General features: G+C 43.1%; 1 protein-coding gene across 2 annotated transcripts; it reads left to right on the forward strand.

Moving 5' to 3' along the window:
* Positions 1–2,152: 2,152 nt before the first annotated feature.
* On the forward strand, positions 2,153–11,324 carry LOC135449018 (acyl-CoA (8-3)-desaturase-like). 2 transcript variants are annotated; one of them, XM_064715449.1, is made up of 13 exons: positions 2,153–2,285; positions 2,836–3,008; positions 4,846–4,956; positions 5,668–5,865; positions 6,221–6,322; positions 6,478–6,606; positions 7,460–7,520; positions 8,156–8,232; positions 8,528–8,625; positions 9,261–9,357; positions 9,624–9,703; positions 10,354–10,479; positions 10,567–11,324. In XM_064715449.1, the coding sequence occupies exons 1-13, from the start codon at positions 2,183–2,185 to the stop codon at positions 10,616–10,618; spliced, it is 1,407 nt and encodes a 468-aa protein (XP_064571519.1). In that variant the 5' UTR covers positions 2,153–2,182; the 3' UTR covers positions 10,619–11,324. The 2 variants fall into 2 exon arrangements, with proteins under 2 accessions (XP_064571519.1, XP_064571520.1); XM_064715450.1 differs by lacking the exon at positions 2,153–2,285 and having other exon boundaries at positions 2,763–3,008.
* The last annotated feature ends 4,095 nt before the right edge of the window (positions 11,325–15,419 follow it).

The following is a 15,419-nucleotide window of genomic DNA, read 5'->3' on the forward strand; positions in this document are numbered from 1 at the left end:
GAACTAATGGAGTTCCTTTGGCAGTCAGCAAATATATTCATCATTTAGGAAGGGCAGCACTTCAGTTTGGAAAAAATCAGATTTTAGTCTGCACAAGAAGTCCATTTAGCTTTGCCCAAATTTTTTTCTTTTTTTTTTTTTTTTTTTTTTTTTCAGGCTTGATGACATATGTATTAAGACAAAAGTTCCAGAAAGGATTATGATGCAGCTTTGGTACAGTGCAAGGAAAGGAAGGCTGGATTACAGGAGCATAAAGATGTGGGATGTGTGAAGGAACAATGGTTATCAGATAGGTATCGAGTCATAATTTGATGCTTATCTTTTTAGCAGTTGACATCTTTGTTGTGAAAAGACAGATTGCAAAAGCAATCAGTGCTGCTTAATGTGGGTAGAAAACTGAGGAGCTGGAACCTTGGTGATGTAAAGGCTGTGGTGCAGATTAATGAAGGGTTTGTTCCCAAATGGATTGTCCCCCTTGAAGGAGCTGCTGTAATGTTATCAGCATTCCTATCAGAGCAGTGTCTGACACGGTGACAATGTCATGAGTGTCTTGCATGTGACAGGCAGCTCCTTCTCTCAGCAAATTACCTGGCTCATCCTGAGGCAATGAAAGCTTCAGTTATCCAAGGGCTTGACATAAATCCATGTAAGGTCTTAAAACCTCACTACCATTTTGGGTGCTTGAGGTCAGTTTTAAAAAAAATCTAAAACTCCAGCTAAGCTCGTGCTTGTCTCCTGACATGCCCAGGTTCAAGCCTTGTCCAACCTGGCCTGGAACACTTCCAGGGATCCAGGGGCAGCCACAGCTTCTCTGGGAACCTGTGCCAGGGCCTCCCACCCTCACAAGGAAGAATTTCTTCCCAATATCCATCCCATCTAACCCTGCCCTCTGTCAATGGGAAGCCATTCTCCCTGTCGATCCAGGCCCTTGTCCAAAGTCTGTCTCCAGCTTTCTTGGAGCTCCTTTAGGTACTGGAATTGTGCACAGAAGTTGTGGTGTTTGGGGTTATTTTGTGTGCTCCATATACTAAAAAACCTTTGGGGAGGAGCTTTTGTTTGTCATATTAACCCATTGAATTAACCTATTAATTAACCTATTTAACCTCGTGCAGGATTTTAGGATCAGAGAAAGGTTGGGCTGATGGTTTTGAAGGTTGGACTCGGTGATCTTGGAGGTCTTTTCCCACCTTAATAATTCCATAAAGTAGCTAAGGAGGTATTAACGTGGGACAAGAAGGGAGTGGATTCTTCCCCCTTTTCTGCTGAATATTCAGTATTGAGTATTCAGTGTAAGAGGAGAGGCTAAAAGGAAGGAGTTGTGCTGCATTCCTGAAGGTATGCGCTGGAGTGCTGGAAGTGGTTTGTCTCAAATGTTATAAAAACACATTTTGCAAAAGCACCAAATGGGAGCCTAAAGGGATGGCAAAACCAGGAATCAGGAGGCAATTGTGCCTACTGTGACAGGGACAAGAAAAGAAATAGGTTGATGATAACGACTGTTAAACTTCTTTTAAGGCCCCTTATTGTGCTGGCTGTCTGAAAGCTGGGCTGAGAAATCAGCTTTAGAATTTCACACCTTCCTGTAAAGGAGAAGAGCAGGAAATATTGTGTAAACAGTTTGATTGAGATAACTAGATGAGATTTCTTCTTTTGCATCATCTCTTTTGGAAATCTAGACTGCAGAATCATTATCAAGTGTGAGCTTTACCAGCACAAGTAGACTCAAGGAGCAAACAAGCCCTGAAAAAAAAAAAAGGGCAAGTAGGTGCATGAGAAATGTTATAAAGAAATAATTTCAAATTCATTAATCATCAAAAGATATAGATATCTCACATAAATTAATTCATGCACTTTGAAAAGCCTGTCCTAATTGTGGGCTCCTCCATCTGGGTTGTTGCTGTTGTGGGTTTTAACATATGGTTTTCTACAGGATAAAGAAATCATTCTGTCAATTGCAGTTTTAGATTTTCAAGATTGGGTCTGTTTTGACAAGAGAAAATTATGTGAATGCTGTGACTGTTTAGGGGGAAAGGAAAAGTGGGACCAAGTGTTGTTCTGCAATTAATGCTCATTTCCTGGAGTCCCCAGGTGTAATTAATAATTTTACAAACATGAAGGGGACAGTGGGAGGGGAAGAAAGAGCAGTTTCACAACCTGCTATCAGAACCTGGTACAACATTCCATGTGTGCTATCCCAGGTTTATCCCAGGTAACAGAAGCACTTTCCAGAGCAGAGCTTCGAGGATTATTCCTGCCATGGGCTCTGTGGGAGCTCCCTGCTTGCTGTGAGTGTTGGAAAACTGGACTGAAATGTAGAGTTTTATCAGGTTTTAACTGTTATACTGAGTTTTCTGGAGATTGGTGTAGTTTGGTTGTTGGGTTTTTTTTAGTAAAACATAAGAATATGCTTAATTCTTGTTTCATCCAAGGGGCTTGTAGACTGTAACATCATAAATTAAGCTACAGAGTGATATTTTTCCTGGTTATTCGGAGGAGTATTTTAAGGGAAGATTTCCCTGAGCTGGTTTGGGAATGGAATGAATTTGCTGAGGACCCCCCACCTGAGGCTACCACGGGGCTTTTGGCACTGGGGATGCAGAACCAGGGTGGGAAAGGGGCAATTCTGGGGGGCAAACCCAACCCCGAGGAGCGGGTGGAGGAGGCGGGGAGAGGTGCCAGGGCGGCTCCCGCCCTTAAATGCCGCGGCGGAGCGGGATGCGGGGCTGCAGCCGCGGGAGGGAGGGAGGAGGGCAGGAGGCAGCATGGCACCGCCGGGGGGCGGCGGGCAGCTGCGGGACGGGGACAAGGATGGCGACAGGGACAGAGCCACCGCAGCGGGGATGCGGCGCTTCACCTGGGAGGAGATCGGGCAGCGGAACGGGCGGGGGCCGGCGCCGCAGGAGCGCTGGCTGGTGATCCGCAGGAAGGTGTACGACATCAGCCACTTCTACCGGAGACACCCGGGAGGGGCCCGGCTCCTCGTCAGCCACGCCGGGCAGGACGCCACGGTGAGCGGAGCGGGGAGGCGGGAGCCGGGATGCGCCGCAGGAGGGCGCCCGGGAAAAGCCGGGCGGAGCGGGTTGGGAACGGCCTCAGCGGGAATCGGGGTTGGGACAGAGCCGGGGGAGCGAAGTGTGACCGCTCCGTGCGAGCCTCGCCATCCCCATGCCATGGGAAAGGGCAGATGAGGAGATGCAGCCCACGGGAACGGGATCGGAGCTGTTGCTCCAGCTAAATCAGAGCAACAGCGGGAGCGAGAGCTGTGGCTGTGTTCACAGGGGTCTTATGTTGAGGGAAGAGACAGAGATCTGACTCCATATTTCAGAAGGCTTGATTTATTATTTTATTATATATATTGCATTAAAACTATACTAAAAGAATAGAAGAAAAGGTTTCATCTCAGAAGGCTAGCTAAGCTAAGAATAGAAAAGAAATAATCATAACAAAGGCTGCTGTCCCAGACTCTCTGTCCGAACCAGCTGGGCTGTGATTGGCCATTAATTATAAGCATCCCAGATGGGCCAATCACAGATGCACCTGTTGCATTCCACAGCAGCAGATAACCATTGTTTACATTTTGTTCCTGAGGCTTCTCAGGAGGAAAAAATCCTAAGGAAAGGATTTTTAATGAAATTATGTCTGCGACAGAAAGCAGAGGAGCGCATGGAGATGCTCAGAGGACTGGAGCACCTCTGCTAGCTGGGAGTGTTCAGCCTGGGGAAGAGAAGGCTCTAAGAAGAGCTCAGAGCCCCTTCCAGTACCTAAAGGACTCCAAGAGAACCAGAGAGGGACTTTGGACAAGGCCCGGAGGGACAGGACAAAGGAGAATAGCTTCAAAATAAAAAAGCTTTAGACTAAAGAAGCGTTGATTTAGAGTGCGTATAAGGAAGAAGGTTTGGCTGATGAGGGTGGTGAAATACTGGCATAGGTGACCCAGAGATGCCCCACCCCTGGATGCACTCAAGGTCAGGCTTAATGGAGCAATCTGGTGTAGCTGAAGATGTCCCTGCTCATTGCAGGGGGGTTGGAGTAGAGGAGCTTTAAAGGTCCCTTCTAACCCAAACCATTCTGTGATTCTTAAGTCTTCAGGATTCCTCTTATCTCCTGGTCTTGCTTGTGTCATTGCTGTGAGCTGCAGCAATTTTTTCCATATTTGGAAAAAATATTTGAGGCTCATGGAAATCAAATAATTTTCAATCCATCAAGTTTAAATTTCAAATTGTGTATTAGTTGAACTTTGCATTCTGTAATTTCAGCACTCCTTTCTCCAGTTACTACTGCCAGATTTCTTTAATTTTAGCATGCTGGAAAATCCCAGACAGTGGATGAACCAGATATTTTGTTTCTGGGATCTGAGCCAGGTTTGTAGGTAGTTGGTTCCACCTCCAGGATCTGAGCCACTTTTGGGTCTGTCCATCTTGCAGTAGGTCCATTGCTTAATCTTTTGGATATATATTATGAAAAATAAAGAAATTATCTTAATTGAGCTGGAAGATTTTAACCAAAAGCAGAAACCCATGAAAGGTGGCAGCTCAGGAGAGGGTGAGAAGCACAGAAGGCTCTCAGTAAGCAAAGACACCTGAGGAATTAAAAAATGAGTATAACTAATGCCAACATTTTAGAAAGGGTGACACTGCACACTGAAACTGTGGAGTTCTCTTGGTGCTGCTTTTTGTTGTGGTGTTCTCTCACAAAGGATAAAAAAGAAAGGATGCCTTCCACCAGACCAGGTTGCTCCAACCTGGCCTTGGACACTTCCAGGAATGGAGTGATTCAAAAGGCAATTTTAATTTTTTTTTTTAACAAAATCTGGATTTCTTTTCCTTTGTTGTTGTGCCTTTGCAGGATGCCTTTGTGGCATTCCATGTTGACAAGGTGCTGGTGAGCAAGTACTTGAAGCCTCTGCAGATTGGCGAGCTGGCACCTGACCAACCCAGCATTGAGCCCACTAAAAATGTAAGTCTGTCCTTACAAAACAGATCAAAGGAGACTAAAGGGAAATATTCTGAGATTACACCATGTTCTTCTCTATCAGCATAGCTCCTGGAGCAATGGGAACCAGGTTCCTCACATTTTTTGGGCTACTACTTAAAAACAATGTGTAAATATGAAATCCCTGAAGATGAATTTTTCATATCACAGCCTCTCTACTTAAATAGCAGAGTTATCACCTCTAATCTCCCTTGCTTTGAGGAAGAGCTAACCAAAAGGAAAAGGAATATTTTTGGAGAATAAATATTCTCCTTCAGCTGTAGGTCCATTTAATCCTCCCCTGTTCATCCCGGGAAGGGAAAAGAGAAGACAAATATAAGGAATAATTTAATGCAAAAACCTACCACAAGGTGGCATGGGAAGTTCATGCACACCAAGTACAGCTTCCACTAAACACAACTTCAGCTGAGCCCTCTGCTGCCTGCCAAGGATTTGACCGAAGAAGCACCGAGGAGGATTTGTTTTGGGGCTTGGGATGCAGACATTGTGATGGCTGCTCCTGGCTCGTCAACAAAAAGCTGTAGCAGGGCAAAGATAATGTTCATTAAACACAGCTCTTGCCCTTTTAGCCAGATCCTTTGTTCTTTCTCCCTCCCATCAGAGTGGTTTTTGGGATATGAGGCTGCAGTGGTGCTCTCTAAAACCACAGAATTGTGACCCTGATGCTTCCCCCAGGAAATGCTGGTGAAAGATTTCCGGGAATTGCGCGCTACAGTCGAGAGAATGGGACTCCTGGAGCCAAACCAGCTCTTCTTCTTCCTGCTCCTGGCTCACATCCTGCTCCTGGATACAGCTGCCTGGCTCATCCTCTTCTACTTTGGGACATCCTTACTGCCCTTCGTTTTCTCCCTGCTGCTGCTGACCATTTCCCAGGTGAGCAATGAATTCCACAGCATGGACTTGCATCAATCTACACACACACATGTGAGCAGTTTCTTGTCCTTTGCTTCCTCACTTGGCATAAAAACACAGCCACTATCTGGATACCAAGAAGAAATTCTGCATGTGTGGATCTCACAGTAAACTTAGTTTGGGATTCTTTCAGCAAGATATATTCTGAGGGAAGCCTTAGGACTGTCAGGATTTTGCAGTCCTTTTCTGCTGGTGACTTGGGAGCAGTGTCTGGAAAATAAATCTTGATATTTCAGTGCAAAGGATGAGTGTGGCACCATCCCCATCTCAATTCCTCTTTTTCTCCCCTCCTAAAGTTTTTTTTCTCCTCCTCCAGGTCCAGGCTTCCTGGTTACAGCATGATTTAGGACACCTCTCAGTATTCAGGAAAACCAAGTGGAACCACTTGCTACACAAGTTTGTGATGTGCCATTTGATTGTGAGTCCCTGGAAAACTTCTGGGGGTTTTCCTGTAAAAACATGTGTTCTGAAGACTGTGGAGCATGTGCAGCACTGGGGGGAGGATTAGGGTCAGGAAGTAAAGGGAATTCTGGCTCTGAAAGTGCTTTTCATGCTTTGTTCTTTCTTGAACAGGGGGCTTCTGCCAAGTGGTGGACTCTCCTGCACTCCCAGCACCATGCCAAACCCAACTGCTTCCACAAGGACCCTGACATTGATATGCACCCTTTCCTCTTCACTTTGGGGAAGAAATTCTCTGTGGAGGTCAGTGAGTGGGTGTGGGAAGTCCAAACCAAAGGTGTGATGGCAATTTCTGTAACGAGGTTTATTTCTCCACGGTTCACACTAAGTGCCTTTAAGACTCTCTTGAACAGCTGATGTGTTGATGTAAATAAATTAGACATGATGTAAGGGCATTGTATATAGGGTGGAAAATCCACCAGCACATTCATGGTTGGAGAAATCTAATGACCTAGAACAACAACTCAGTAATTAATGATCATTAGATAACTTGTAAACATCAATCAATGTAAGGCATGGCTGCAGTCAGCCTGGAATTATTATTTTAATATTAACATATGATGCTCAGTCAGAGGGTGGCTTTGATGTGTCCATGTCTTCTAGGAGAGTTTGCTGTGACAGGAACAGCAGGACTGAAAAACCCAGGGCCGTTCCTGGAACTCCAGTTGGGCAGAATTTGTTGGACTGTGTAGGATATTCCCAGTTTGTCCTGCTTGGGCACTGCCAGGAGTGACAACCTTAGAGTGCTGAACCCCTTTTGCTGTAGATCCCATTGGTTCTTGACACCATCACAGCAGCTACAGCACTGAAATATTTTTCTCCATGCCATCATGGAGCTGCCATTTAAGCTTAGAGACTCAGAGAAGAAATAAGGGGGGAAAATAAGAGAAAATACATATTTTTGACCACTAACACAACTTAGCCTTGATATAATTCTTCACAAAATGAATCATAAAACAAGGAATGAGGGTTGTGAGAAGTGTGCAAGAATAGTCTCTCTGGAAAATAAATGGAAAAGAGCAAGTTACCTGTGCAAATTGGCAAATTGCCTGGTCTCCACTAATATTTTTTTTTTGTTGGTTTTTTTTTTCCACAGCTTGGGATCAAAAAGAAAAAATACATGCCCTACAACCACCAACACAAATACTTCTTCATCAGTGAGTATCTCTATCTTCAATTCCCTGTAAGGTATGAAAGGGGCTTGGAGATTCTACTTTTGACCTGGAGAACTTGAGAAAAACAAAGGTGCCTGAGTCAAAGAACAAAATAAAAAACCAAAATAATAAAAACCAGATTTTTGGAAGAGTTGGAGACCTGCCTCATCTTATCCTTGATCTCCCACATCCTCCACAGAGGCTCTGGGTTGTGATATCTTACCACATCTTTCAGTAGTGGGTTTCAGATTTTTTTTTTGTTTGGTTTGGTTTCTTGGGGTTTTAACTGCAAGTGAGATGTCCTTTTGGAGTTCTTCAGCCCCAAATCCCTGATAGAAAAAGGATTTAATATTCATTTCTGTTGTTCCCCTGTTTGCACCAAGGAATAAGGAACCAGATAATCTTTGGGCTGTGGAAACCACTTCTCAAAATAATAATTTGTGGCTGTTCCTCAGTCAAGAGCCTAAGACAAAATCTGAGTTTTGTAGGAACTCTCAGATAATTGTCAGACCTAGAAATGTTTCAAGGCACTAAACCAACATCCTAACCTGGACAGTTCTCCAGACTGAGCGGGAATTCAGGACCCTTCTCTCCCAGGCTGATGTATGATGTCACCAGTGATGAATTTTTCTTTCCAGCTCTTCCTCCGCTCCTGTTCCCCACCTACTTCCACTGCCACACATTCTACATTGCCTACACAAAGAAGTACTGGGCGGTGAGTGCTGCTGCTTGTGTGACCCAAAGGGGTCAGATGGGGACCTTCAGCCTTCCTTCTGAGCATGGAGCCAGCCCCTTGCTGGGCAAGAATGCTCAGATTCACCTCCTACAGCAAGCTGTGAGAAAGCATCATCAGCTTGTGTTGGATTGCTCTAGATTATTCCATTCAGAAAAAAAAATCTGTCAAAGCTGAAAGCAAATTGTTCTTTTACCTATAATATGAAGCTTCAAAAATAAATAAGCAAATGTAATTTATAAAGATCTGCTTTTCTTGTTGTCTCTGTTTTTGGTAGGACTTGGCCTGGATGCTGACCTTCTACATCAGATTCTTTTATACTTATGGATCTTTATTAGAAACAAAGAGTCTCCTGGCATATTATTTTATATTCAGGTGATGTGTCTTTAGAAGGTACTTCAGCCTTTTCTCTATGCATTCTTTCCATCTGTACCTGCCTGCCTTTCTCTATGCTTATATATCCACATTCTCCTTTGCCACCTCATTTTTTGCCTACTTTTAAATTCATAAATTCTTTTGTTCAATTGCCAGTGCAAGTTTTGTGTTGCCCCATTAGCTGAGGCAACAAAGATTTCACTGAGTGCTGACCAAACTGAGAAATACTTACCTCATATAAAATTCAGTTCTTTGAGTGTTGGGTCTGCTGCTGCTTAAAGAGCACATTTAACCAAACAGCTTAGCCTGGGCTTGCAAATGGCCAGGTATTATCCAGCAGCACTGACTTGAATGGACAGCACACTCTCCTCTTGGATCCTTTCACTGATTCTAATCAGTTTGGGCCTTGGCTACAGATAAAACAAGCTGAACACCAGTCAGTGTTAACAAAACACATTAAATAATCATGAGTTTCATAAGGAAATATTAAACTTCCACAGTTTGGAAGTCCTTCCAGGTGCTGGCTTAGCAAGGCTAGTGTTCAGCCACGTCTTTAAGTCTGGCTTTGCCATTATTTCAATGGCTCCCCGCTGACCTGCTCACTCAGCACTGAGTTCTCTCATCTCATTGCACAGGATGCTGGAGAGCAGCTGGTTTGTCTGGGTCTCACAGATGAACCATATCCCAATGGATATCGACTATGACAAGAATTTGGACTGGGTGTCTACTCAGGTAAAAGATTTTTTCCCTTCTTAAGAGTTGTGGCCATACAGGTACAAATTTTAACCATAAGCAAGTCTCCTGTTGCACTAAGGGTGAAATCTGTTGGTGGCTGGGAGGTGAAGGTTAATAGGCTGATGGATTCAGTCATGGAAAAGGTAGGAAGTAAAGCAATGAGACACTCATGGGCAATCCAAAATGAAATCCAGGTTGAGTTCTGGTTCCTAAACATACTCTTCACTTATCTCTGACTTTTGCTTTCCTCTGTCCCCCTCTAGCTCCTGGCAACCTGCAACGTGGAACAGTCACTGTTCAATGACTGGTTCACAGGACACCTCAACTTCCAGATAGAGCATCAGTAAGTACTCACCCCAAGAGGGAATTTTCTTTCTCCTCCTCTTTTTCAAAAAGTATTTCTCCTTCTCTCTTTTATTTTTTTTCCTGTCTTATTATTTTTTGCTCTGAATTCTACAAATAGTTGTGGGGCAGCAGTGAGTTTATCTTTAAAACTTGAAACGCTTAAAGAGAATCATGTAATTCAGAACTTCTACTGGATCCACAGGATGACAAGAGAAACTGGAACAGGGGCAGGATCAGTGCAAGAACAGCAATAGATATTAGGGATCAATAGAAATGTCCTGGCTAAAGCACCTGTTTTTAGTCTGCCATAGGAGTTTAAAGCCACATCTGCTGCTGTTACTCTGTAGAGTGAGATATGCAAGCATGAAGGATGGGCTCATCTCCTCTGTGCTATGGAGAGGGCTACTTCTGGAAAAAGGGATGGAAGGGAAAGTAGTTTCTTCCACAAACAGTTTAATTTGGAGACTAACTGTGGAAAAGAACAGAAGAGAAAGCAGGAAATTTCTATGAGTTCCTTGTGCTAAAAGCACAGCAGGGGGAAAGAGGAGCTGGGAGCAGCTACAGACCCTGCTCATTGTGAGCTGGGTGATTCCTGGGAAGCACTAATGGTAGGGTTTCCTGTGAAGCTTGCCTGTCTCCCGTTCACAGCCTTTTCCCTACAATGCCACGGCACAACTTCTGCAAGGTGGCCCCTCTGGTGAAGTCCCTGTGTGCCAAGCACGGCCTCGAGTACCAGTGCAAGCCTCTGCTCACAGCCTTTGCAGACATCGTGCAGTGAGTAAAAACAAACCTCACTCCCTTGTCCCAGCAACACTCCCCTGAGCTGCCCTGTGATGTGTTCCCTCTTTCTCTCTCTCCCAGCTCCCTGAAGACCTCGGGAGAGCTCTGGCACGATGCCTACCTACACAAATAAAGGACAAGGCTTGGTGCGACCATTCACAGCCTGCCACAGATGCATTCCCAGCAAGCTGAGGGGCAGGGACCACAAGGGATTCTCTGGCAGAAGAAAGTCAGTAAGGACTGAGGGATAAAATTCCAATAGAGATGAAACTGCCTGGATTTTTCTTCTGGCTTTTCCTGGGGTTATGGTTCAGATATGTTAAGAGTGGACAGGGCAAGCAGAAGGTGAACTGTTAGAAGAGGGAGGAGCTCTTTGCTGAGTCTGGGCATTTCTGAGCCTGGGCATGGGCTCAAGTCAGATGATGGACTGGTGGAGCTGCACACACTTAACTTCATGTCAGAGGCCTCTGATCATGGGCTTTAGTTTTGGGTTTTTTTTCCTCATGTGGAGGGTTTAATGCTTGATACAGCATTTGCTTACTTGAATTTGAAACTGCAAAGGATTTTGGATTAACATGGTGTTCCAGCAATGTGCTTAAACTACCATAAATTAGGATAACCTACAAACAACACTTAGACTGTAGCAAGTGCACATGCAGTGAATAAAAACATAAATGGGTTTTCATTACTATTCTCTTGAGCATCCTCATTGTCACAAGGCCAAGAAACACATGGGGTTAAAGCCAGCTTAAGGCCTCTGCTCTCTTCAAAATTGATCTGGTTTGAGGGGTTTTTTTTGTATTTTGTGTTGGGCTGAGACGTCTGCACACTCCACACACACTCCCCCACCTAAACAGGACTAAGATTATACTACAGAAAGGTAAACAAAAAGTAAAATAAATCACCTACAGATATTTGGTCATATCTGAAAGTTGCTGTTGCAGCTAAACCAAGATTAGATCAGATTTTGGCTGTGCCAGGCAGAAGGTGAGCCAGTGAAAGAGGCTGGTCCAGGCACTTTTCTTTGTCTCAGGTGAGTGCATACTCAGACCCCGAAATGAAAGACCAGCTTTTGGAAAGGAGACTATGGGAACAACAAAATTCACTTAAATATTAGCAGTTACCACACTTTTTTTCAATAATTCAAGGTTAACAAATAGAAAATTCAAGAGGTAAAAAGATATAAAAAAGTCTCTAATGATGTAACAAATGGACTTTGTACTACTTGTGCAATGATTGGCTGATTACTTAAAAACCTTTAACCCTGCACAGTCAGCCAGAACAAGGGAAAGATTTGCTATTAAACCATTTTTCCTGCCTTGAAAAAAGTTCAATTATGTTCAGAGGTTAACAGCACAAAGTACAATGCCTGACCCATGGGAGCAAAAGAAGCAATTCCCAAAAGCTCTATGGAAGAATTAAGAAATGAAGCAGAAGTCACAGCAATATCATTTACTCACAAACGCATTTCCACTACTTTAAAAAGCCTTTTAAAATTACCTTAAGCAGCCTTTGAAAATGATTTATTGGGTAGATGAAAGGCCTGATTTTGAAGATCATGATTTGATTTTTGGACCTTTGACATCACTGGGCTCCTAATTCAGTACCCCTGCAAGTCAAACTGCAATTAACAAAGAGAGCTGTGAATGTTTCCATTGTTTGAGGACCCAACAGTGCTCCAGCGAGGACAGGTGTGCAAGAGGACCGAGCAAGACTGAGATGAAGGGCTGTGGATAAATATGAAATAAAGCCTAAGCAACAAATGGATGAGTGCCAGAGCAAACAGGAGCAGCTGCCAAGTCTTCCCTGGGTTATCTTTGAGCAATCCTAGCAGTATCACTCTCAAATAAAAGGCTGCCTGCACTCCCTCAAGAAAATATTGGCTAGCTGGATGAGATTTTACCAAGAAGATATCCCTGAGAGGCCCAAAGAAGGAAACACATACAAGTTAGTCATATAACCCAACAGAAAAGCAAAAACTAACAAAAAAAAAAAAACAACCCCAAAACAAAACGCCCCCCTCCCCTCCCACCAAAAAAAAACCAAAAAACAAAATCAAACCCACTCACTTCTGTAAAAAAAGTTATGGTACATGAAAACAGAGTGAAAAAAAATCAGCATCAGCAGTAGATTATGTTCCTTAAATGTGAATGATGATGAAAACAATACAAAATATTAACTGGCTTACTCTTAAAATACAGCCTTGATTCCTGCAACTCTGAAGGGCAAAATTTCATTCTTTTCTTACGCTATTATCTTGGAATCAGAGGTTCAGGGAACACAGTTCCTACTTGCAATAATACTGAAAGTTTAAATTCAAAGTGAAATATTTTTCCAATAAAATCTCTTACGAAAAGTACTGAGTGGCTAAAGCACCCTGGACTCTGCACACACACAATAAGTAAAAAAAAAAAAAGAAAAAAAGATTTCTTCATTCCTGGCTTTCCAGCTTCCCTCCACAAAGTTGAGAGTGTTGTTGAGACCTTGTAGAGAACACAGGAACTATGATTATGCAGAAATTCTGTATTTTCATTTGTTTTGGTGAGTGTTGCAACTGTAACTGAGTCTGTAACCAGTACCTGCCATCAATGTTCTTCCTCAATAAATCTTACAACATGCAAACACAAGGTCAAAGATTGCCAAGTGTGGAAAAGAGAATCATACAATAGTTTGAGTAGGAAAGTGTATCTACTACTGTGTCAATCCTGAATCAATAATCACAGGTACCAGCATTTGTTGTATTGGAAAAAATAACCCAAACAAACATCTAAAAAACCCCCAACGTTCCAAATCCTGGTCAAAGTTTAGAAATGGGGAACCTGAGAGAAACAAGCAAAGAATAAATACTGAAATTAACAGACACAGCAAATCTATATAAGGGATTTCTGTGGTTCATCACATGCTATGAAACAGGAAAGGAAGTTTTCCTTCTGACTTGGTCCATTAGAGATTTACAGTATTTGAACTGCTCTGAGTAGCAGGATGTAAAAATATTCAGTATGTTTTTTCATTAAAAAAGTAAAACTATCAGTTTATCAAGCTTCAGTTTGTGATCTGAGAATAAATTTCAGCCCAGCTCTTGAGGGCCTGCAGTGCAAGGATTTTTCCAGCTGCTCTGGTTGAAGTCTGACTTTAGGCGGAATTCCAGGGTGACAAAATCCAAGCTTTCATCAGACAATTAAACCACACAGGCTCTGCTCTGTAATCCAGGCTGGAAAAGTGTAATCATCAACAGTCACCTATCAAATACCTCACTTGTTATTTTTACACCACTGCCTCGCTGTTCAGCCTTCATTTGCTTTCCCAGATGTGTAACAATGCACCACTTTATAACCTTCTGCAAACACAGGGCTAGTTTTGGCAATCTTCTTTATCTTACTGATCCATCCCAACTGGAATCATCCTGAATGCCACAAACCTGGCAAAACTGCCTTAAAGTTCAAAAAAAGCCTCAGTTATTTTCCCAATTCTGTCCAAAATGACCTTAGGCCACTGCTGATGCTTAATCTCCAATGTCAGGGTTGCGGTTATGTTCAAGGCCACCTCTGTATGCCACACAACTCTGACCCCAAACATCAGCTCAGACTGAGCTCAGCAATATTACCTGGGGAGGGCAAGGGTCAGGCTTTACCCTGCACTGCAGATCTCTATGCAATTTGTTATCAGCAGGAGATAAGAACCCACAACCCATCAGTGGATTGATTCACTTCTGCAGCGCTGGGCTGGAGTCTCACAGCAATCTGAACTCACAGTGTAGAAACAGTCACAGAGGGCTCATCCAGTCCAACCCCTGCAGGGAACAGGAACAGCTTCCACCTTCCCAGGCTGCTCAGAGCCCCATCTAACCTAGCCTTGAACAATTCCAGGGATGTGGCACCCAAAACTTCCCTTGGAATTCTGAGCCAGGGCTTCATCGTCCTCATAAAACATTTTGTGAGAAAATGGTGACTCACCTGCCTGCAAGAATTCATGGATGAGATATACAAACAGACAACAAACAGCATTCTTCTGCAAGATGGGCAACAGCTATGAAATATTTGGCAAAACAAAGTGACTGGTTAACTGGAAGCTGAAATTATGGATACCCAAACACTGCTTAGCAGGCAATTCCCATCAATGAGCTGCACTACAGAAAGGAAATCAGGGCTTTTCCCAACATCTTTGAAGCACTGGACAGTCTGATTCAAACCTACCTCACCCTTTTACTCCCCACATAACATTTAGCAATCCCATCAACTTCCTCATCTCCTGGCACAGTTCACTATAAAAAATGTGATTCTGAAATCTGCTCATGGTTTTTGGATATTCAAGTTCCAATATACTGGGTAAGAAAAAATAACCTAGGAATGAAGGCCTATTAAAAGAAGAGATACTGCTGGAGAAGCTGTAATTTCCCAAACATTAATTTCAAATTCATTCCCAAATCCACTGCTGGAGATGTGCATCTAAAATATAACAGGAATAAGAAAATGTTGAGCAATTCTGCTTTACAGATCACTGAAATCATATTGCAACAACCTGGCAAAGGAATGTTTGATTTTAATTGAACAGAATACAAAAACAAAACAAAACTGCTGTTCTGTCATGTCAACAGTCTCTTTACTCTCAAAATAAGAAGGTGTAAATGGATTTATTGTCTTAATTATTTGAAGAAATAACATTACTGTTCTTCCAGTGTTGCCTAGTGCTCTCCACAGCTTTGGGAAAAGCCAAGTTTTCTGTACACTTGTCACAGCCAGTTTAGCATAGAACACAGGTCATTTAAGTCATTTAAACACAACTGTGGAGTTGAAACATGAGTTTTTAAAACAAAGGCAGCTGCAAAAAGTACATCCAACCTACAACTTCTGCACCACCTCCAGAAAAGCAGATGAAGGGATGTATGAACTTCCAAGATTAATACAAAGTATTTGAAGACATTTGCACAGAAAAAC

This window comes from Zonotrichia leucophrys, chromosome 5 (assembly GCF_028769735.1).
Source record: "Zonotrichia leucophrys gambelii isolate GWCS_2022_RI chromosome 5, RI_Zleu_2.0, whole genome shotgun sequence".
Taxonomy (NCBI): Eukaryota; Metazoa; Chordata; class Aves; order Passeriformes; family Passerellidae; genus Zonotrichia; species Zonotrichia leucophrys.

Coding starts and splice junctions, on each gene's coding strand:
- LOC135449018 (XM_064715449.1), top strand. CDS start 2,183: ATGTGTGCTATCCCAGGTTTATCCCAGGTAACAGAAGCACTTTCCAGA. Junction 8,233..8,527: donor ACACAAAGAAGTACTGGGCG/GTGAGTGCTGCT, acceptor TGTTTTTGGTAG/GACTTGGCCTGGATGCTGAC. Junction 9,704..10,353: donor AACTTCCAGATAGAGCATCA/GTAAGTACTCAC, acceptor TCCCGTTCACAG/CCTTTTCCCTACAATGCCAC.